Here is a 7397-nt window from a genome sequence, read left to right as displayed (position 1 = left end):
CTTTCCAACGGGGTGCGATTGAAGAGGACTGAAAAAGATACCGACGTTACCATTCTCATAACCATATCAATCCAACTCTGTCGGAAACCTAGTTTCAGCATAATTGCCTTCAAATAGGTCCACTCCACACGATCATAAGCCTTGCGCATATCCAGCTTCAGAGCACAGTATGGGTTGCTCTTTGATTTGCGCCTCTTCATTAAGTGTAAACATTCATAGGCTGCTATTATGTTGTCCGTGATTAACCGCCCTGGCACGAACGATGATTGCTCTTCAGAAATGATCTCTGGCAAAATTTGCTTTAAGCGATTTGCAAGAACCTTGGAAGCTATTTTTGCTAGAACATTACATAAACTTATAGGTCGGAACTGTCCCAGATCCGCCGGCTTTACCACTTTTGGAATCATAACAATGAAGGTCTTGTTCACTTCATTTGGATAATCAATTCCCACCAAAGTCCTAGTCACAGCTGAGGTAATTTCCTGGCCACATAAGGCCCAGTGACGCTGAAAGAAATGGGCCGGAAAACCATCAGACCCAGGAGCTTTTGTTGGAAACATTTGAAAGAAGGCCTCTTTGACTTCCTGGGCCATGATCGGTCCTGTTAACTTCCTGTTCATATCAGATGAGACTTTGACAGGAACTGTATCAAGAACCGAGTTCATATCCTCCACCCCTTCAGACTCATACAAGTTGCTATAGAAGCTTCTCGTAAGAGCTCCCATCTCAGTAACATTTTCAGTAATGGTACCAATTTTATTCTTTTGTCTCCGGTTGCTAGCTCGTCTATGGAAGAAATGTGTATTACGATCTCCTTCAGCGAGCCATTGCACCCGTGATCTCTGTCTCCACATCGTTTCTTCCCGATGTTCAAGTTCAATTAATCTCTCCACAATTTTCCTTTCCTCGTAAGAGGGCTCCATCCTCATCGGATCATCTCGCATACGTGCAAGATCATCTGTTAACCTTTTCATCTCTTTCTTCACATTGCCAAAACAGTTCTCATCCCAATTAACTAGAACTTTGGTGAGCTTCCCCATTTTACTCATGAGATCATGCACAGATATGGCCTCATTTTCACATTTCCATTCATGCTCCACCATGGCAAAGAAATCAGGATGTTTTTCCCACATCATCTATTACCTGAAAGGTTTATCTTCCCTTCGCTGCCTACCTCCACCCCTCAACGAATGGCGAAGTAAGATCGGAGAATGATCAGAACAAGCTGCGGTCAGCTTATGCTCTCGTCTTTGTGAGTACCATTCCTGCGATTTTTCTGCGTGACATCGAAACAAAATTAAAAGTTTCTTATGGTTTAATTAATTGGGTCTCAATCCTGCGTTCTTTTTGCTATTGCTACATTTTGAGTTATTACGTTTAAATAGGGTTCGTTTGGAATACATAAGAAGCGTAAGAACTTTGGAGGAAGGTTTCCTGAATACTTGTATGGTAGTAGGATAAATGAATGGAAATCTTGGACTACTATGAACTTCCAATGAATCAACTATTCCACAAGAATCTTGGATGAAAACAAATATATGAGGCTTCAACGCATGTTTGCATGCTTTTTTATCTATGATCGGTGCCTTTTTCATGCACCACATCCAATTAATCCTTTTGAAGAAATTGCTAGGATATATGACATATCAATTCATGTGTTTTTCTATGGGCTGACTGCCAATCCAACTCACCAGCCTAAGGACAACCCTGAAGTTGTGAATCCCCAATCCACTCCACTCTCCACTCAGCATCACACAGGTCCACTTTTGATAACAATAACTACTTTTATGCGGCGAAATGGAGAGATTAAATTAATCAAGCGAGAGGATTACAATCATCAATAGGCCGAGGCATTTCATTAGAACGAATGCCTAACCAGCACGAAGTGCGTTGCTCAGATCGAACTAACACATACAGCTTGCGGTTTGCCATGCTCTAAAGACCGCAATCTTCTCCAACGATACGTTTTTATCTTCAAGCATTAGCAAAGGAATCTAACGCTACCATGAATTGTGGCCGCTGGCTTTGGTTGCTCTCACTAGTGACTACTCAGCGGACAGCTGAACCATACCAGCGATCGAGGGATGGCACGCGCAACTTGGCAGTATTCATGCAATCCCTGAAACCTCCTACTCCTATCTTGCAACCCGCGTTGCGTGAATAGCCAAATATTTAGCCAGCACAACATTAGCAGAGAAACTGGACGTATCAACTTGGGACGAATGGAAACACACAACATAAGCACCATCCATATATCTACATGCACTTCCTGCTCACAAGCTATATTTTCTTTTTTCCAGAGCTACTCTCGAGTGAGTTGTCTTGTGAAGAAACACATCCGTAACCTAGCTTCTCTGCTCCAACTTTTAAGGAGGATTGCCATGGTTTGCAATGAGTACGGATCGACCTACTAAATTAATGCTTGCCCACCAGAGTACCAAGCGAAATTAACCAGCTACTAGTATACTGACACACATCATATGCAAGAAAATACTCCATGTTACTGCCATCATCAAATGAAGGACATCGTTGGTAAGAGGGCTACGGAAGATGAGTCTATAATAAGCACAAGACACCCGCTGTCCAGTTTCAAGTACACCTCTCTGGAACAGACCCATCTAATCTTACAACCGATGAGTCAGCTATCGTTCAATACAAACTTTCTTTCGATATCAAGGGCCAAGGCCCAAGGGGTAAGACTAGAATAGTTTCTAACATCCAGAAGCTGGTTACTTCTGTCGATGTTACTCTAGTGGCTACTGGCTAGAAATTAGTAATTTAGCTACTCTAGTGGTTACTGGTGCTCATCCATTGTTTATGAGTCTGGCAATTGTTAACCAAGATTTTTGTAGATTCTACTACCATTTGATCAAGTTGCATAACTGAGGATATTCTATACTCCGTATTTTAACCCATCAGTCGATGGTACAAATACAATACAATACATAATACAAAGACGATGCAAGACTGATACTCTCAAAACAAATGAGAGAAACATATAATTGGCATCTTTTAGAGGACTATTACTGTCCAGCTTTAAGGGACAGAGATCGGGCTGGAGGAGACTACCATGCATGCCAAGCAACTCGTTTATCTTGTTATTATAAGACAAAAAACAAATCATGCAAGAAAAAGTATGAAGCAGAAGATAAAGTGCACAACTTAAGTTCAAGACTGTATATACATAAATGTCATGCAGTCAAGTTTACACGATGTCAATACTACCAAAAAGTAGTAACATTGCCCTGGAACCAAACTTACCTGAAGTGATGAGCATAATGACAGCTCATTCTGCAGATCTTCTGGTGATTTCTTTTTAATAATTCCAGTTTCACCGCGTCAATTGTCTGTTGTCTCTCATGGTTCAGGGGGCAAACCGGTCAAAGCAAGACTACTCAAGTCCAATTCCTCATACAGCTACATGATATCAATCAGGTAGACTGAAAATCGGCAAGTTCAAAATTGGCGGTATGCTAACAACTAAAGTGGCATGATCGCCAGCAAGGTTCAGAGCTGGCAACATTAACTCCTAATGGGATCAAAACCTATGAAATATTCACACGTAATGGAACAAAATGGCTTAATTCGGGCACGAGTTTTTCTCACGCTACTGCTCTGACCTGAAGAGATGACTCAAACAGAACATTCCCCTGAACTTGGGCAGAAGTGATAGGAAACACTACTCAAGATACATGAATCTACAACGACTACCATCTGAGGCCAGGAAATACCACACCCCACAGGTCAGCGAAAGGCACCGAAAAAAAATTCCGTGTGAGAGAAAAATGGACACAGATAGGGCGAAACCACCGCTGGAACAAATGGCTGCAATGGATGGAAGCACAAGATCGGACGGCCACAAATGACTGGCCACCTTTTAGGGCACGAATTATGAAGAGAGATTTAATTTGGTTGGGAAGAGGGTGATCAATACCAGTCCAGTCCATGTTTGATTTAACAGAATATGTTAAGAACTGCTTGAACATTGCATTAAACACAAGGGAATACTGAAGTTGCGGGATATCTTCCTAAATTTTCACGGTATCTTGTAATGTTTACACTTCTCAATATTTACAGAAAATCAGCCAGCCATAATTTTTACAAGACAAGAAAAGGGGAGCACTCCATGTTGTCGATAGTTAGATTTGGTCTGAACAAAAGAAGATTGAGATCGAAAATTCAAGCATAGCATTGGGACATACCTCCCTAAGTACTAGTAGATTAATTAGTACAAAACGTGTGCTACAAGATTTTCAAGGATGTATTACCTTAAATTCCAAAAGGACATTTAACTATTAGGTTGCTCATGTGCCCTTGCAGACTTTCGGTTGCGTCTTGACATCCATAGTACTCCAATGACATGATTTCCTGTTAAATCCTTTAACGGTTCTTCTCGAATGGATTTTCTCCCTTTAAATCAGCAATCATACTAACATGAAGAGTCAGTTCGCATTTTCTAGGTCATTAAATTCGGCAATCCTTCATGCAACTCTTTCGATTTAGTTTCACCATTCCCTTGTTCATGTAACCCCAAAGAGATTCTTTCCCATCCCACAGGCTCAGCCTGTTATACTTTCTTATCCAGGATATGGAAAAGGAAACACATGTTTGAGTTTCCAACTCCGTGTCAAAGCAAATATCAGGAAACCCATTTATACCTTCAATCTGCGACTAAACATGAAGCTGGATAGACTGAGCTAACAGAAGTGAACATCACCCAGCAAACCATCTTCTAACCATGAAAGCCACAAAAGAGATGGTTACACAAGCTATCTTCAGGGGAATGCTCATCACAGTACTGACGATGCCATTGCATCTCCATTCTTTCTCTTCGGTAATGTTCCGAGTCATGTTTCCGCCCAGCCTTTTGTAAGCCATATATCAGTACTTCATATGTACCTGCACAAGCTGATATCTCATTTGTTTTCATTTGTGACCATAGTTTAAGAGCCTTATCAACTTCGCCAGCTTGAAAATAGGCATTCATAAGGGCAGTGTAGGTAGTCACGTTCTGGTCTGCAGATGATAAACCAAAGATCTTTGCCGCGTATGAAGAATGCCCAGCACAACCCAGTCTTAGTATTAAGGCTGATAACAGATATGATCCAAGATTGCAGCCAGACTTAATCAATCCTTCAACAATCTTAAGCACCAAATCAAACGAATCATTTCTGATGTATTGACCAAGAAGGCAACTATATGCAGATCTGTCCAGTTCATTGCCTACTCTTAGACTATAATGCAGAACTGTGAGCCCACATGATGGCCTGCAGTTTGCACAGCTGGCCTGAATTATATCAGATAGGATATGTGATTCAAACTTCACATTTCTCGTTGCCAGTTCTTTTATCATTTGCTCGATAGCAGACCAGTTTCTAGCAGCCAGAAGGTACATAATCATGTTTCTGTCAGTAATGTAGCCTAGATGAGAAAACGTTTGGTCACATTCAATGCCTTCGGATGCAAGGTGAGGATTCACTTCCCGGAGAAGATTATCACTCTCGCCACTAGCTTTTAGAGCTTCCAGTGCCTCCAGGAAAATAGGTCTACGAAGAACAATGAGTTTCTCCTTCATGTACTTGAGAACGAAGGCCATCACTGATGTCTCCCCCGCTCTGGAACACTTCTGGACTAGAATATTGCAGAGTGCCTTGTCTGGTTCTACTCCTGCATCTTGCATGTCACTCATAATTTCTAGAGTAGCTTCGAACTTTCCTGATGACAACTAGATTCATGTCAGTATATGCATGCATCCGGTTGTGCATCTCTATCAAATAGCAATCCAAGCCGCTAATATTGTTAGCCCGCCACAAAAGTAACCTACAGGTAAGCAAAAGAAACGGCATGGTATTTAGTCGAGCACCTTACCTGCGTCGGCGAGATGCTGGATGAGCACCGTGTAGGTGGTGCAGCTGGGCCGCAGCCCCTCGGCCACCATCTCCTCAAACACCCTCTTGCCCTCGGCCGCCCTCCCGGCGTCGAACAGGATCTTGACGCACGCCGTGTAACTCACGAGGGTGGGGCGGCACCGGCCCCGGCGAGAGCGCATCTCCTCCCACACGCTCATCGCGGCGTCCACGTCCCCGGCGCGCCCGAGCCAGTGCATGACGGTGGTAAACGTGGCGGCGTCGGGGTCCACCCCGGCTCGCAGCATCTCGGCGAGGAGGCGAAGCATGGCGGGCACGCGGCCGGCCTCGCCGAGGAGGTGGAGCATGGAGGTGTAGGTGTAGCGGTCGTGGCGGAAGGCGGCCTTGGGGTCGGCGGCGGCGGCAAGGCGGAAGAAGAGGAAGGCCTTTTCGAGGGGCGGGTGGGTCTTGAGGACGCGGGCGACGGTGTGGGAGTCCCAGACGAGGCCCGGGAGGGAGAGGAGGAGCGGGCGCGCCGCCGACCAGGGGTGGTCGCGGAGTATGTTGGTGACACGGCGGACGATGTCGCGGGTGTAGGTCGGGGTGGGGGGATCGGCGGCGGGCTGTCTGGGTTGGGGCTTTGGGCGGCGACGGTGTTTGGCGGGGAGGAAGTGGCGAGGGCGGCGGAGCATTTTGGACGGCGGCGGAGCTGCGGTGTCCCCGTGCACGCACTGATCCGCTGGATGTATATGGTCAAACCTGACGACATGTTGCTGCAGCGTCTCACTTAAATAATTCCGTCAACCCCGCCAATCCCCTAAATCATCCGAAGCGGTAGAAATAACCGCCAATTAGATCCGTAAAAGGACGTGATCCGTATCCGTAAAGAAAAGTATGGGGATCTAAAAGTTTGTTCTCCCGAATGGTAGATATATTGTCTCCGCGATGAAACCGAGCTGATCCGCACTTCACATAATTTGGCGGGACGGAAGTTTCGCCCCTTCTTTCCGGTTTTCGCGTCGCCGCTATCGCCGATCTGCCTCCCCACTGCCTCTTCGGCATCGTAGCCAGCCGGACTCGACGCGATGGACCTCTCCAAGCTCCCGTCGGCCACTGCGGCCAGGTCGTGCGGCCTCAACCACCACCTCTCGCGGCTCCGTCAGTATGCGTGGGCACCCCCGTCTCCACCGTGGGTGTCCTGGCCGTTTCCAAGAAGGGAAGTGCGCCGAGACCCACAATAAGTGTGAGGGCGAATGACAATGAGCTACTGTAAGATCAAGAATGGAACTCCATGAAGGTTATTACCTTCGGGTACTCTTGCAGCCTCTCTTCATTTCCAACATAGAAGCAACAACCATGCTCGCTTCACTGGAGATTGCGCTCGGATTTGATCTTGCTTATGACGCTCCGGTTGGTCCTCCACTTTATAATGTGGTTGTAAACCTGAAGAGTGCTCACATGTATGCCAGTTAATGCAAGAACATCATCAGCTACCTTTTTCATCTATACACTTGTATTGACGAGCTTAACCAAGTGGTTTAGCATAAACTC

The 7397-nt window shown here is 45.4% G+C and overlaps 1 protein-coding gene across 1 annotated transcript; it reads right to left on the bottom strand.

Moving 5' to 3' along the window:
- Positions 1-4092: 4092 nt before the first annotated feature.
- On the bottom strand, positions 4093-6538 carry LOC124682554 (pentatricopeptide repeat-containing protein At2g01390-like). The gene is made up of 2 exons (XM_047217214.1): positions 5869-6538; positions 4093-5715 (listed from the first exon to the last, which is right to left on the bottom strand). Exons 1-2 carry the CDS (start codon positions 6536-6538, stop codon positions 4733-4735), a joined length of 1653 nt encoding a protein of 550 aa, XP_047073170.1. The 3' UTR covers positions 4093-4732.
- Positions 6539-7397: the final 859 nt, after the last annotated feature.

Source organism: Lolium rigidum, chromosome 1, assembly GCF_022539505.1.
Source record: "Lolium rigidum isolate FL_2022 chromosome 1, APGP_CSIRO_Lrig_0.1, whole genome shotgun sequence".
NCBI classification, from domain to species: Eukaryota; Viridiplantae; Streptophyta; class Magnoliopsida; order Poales; family Poaceae; genus Lolium; species Lolium rigidum.
This window is presented reverse-complemented; position numbering and strand designations above follow the sequence as displayed.

Coding starts and splice junctions, on each gene's coding strand:
- LOC124682554 (XM_047217214.1), bottom strand. CDS start 6,538: ATGCTCCGCCGCCCTCGCCACTTCCTCCCCGCCAAACACCGTCGCCGC. Junction 5,716..5,868: donor CCAGCATCTCGCCGACGCAG/GTAAGGTGCTCG, acceptor AGTTGTCATCAG/GAAAGTTCGAAGCTACTCTA.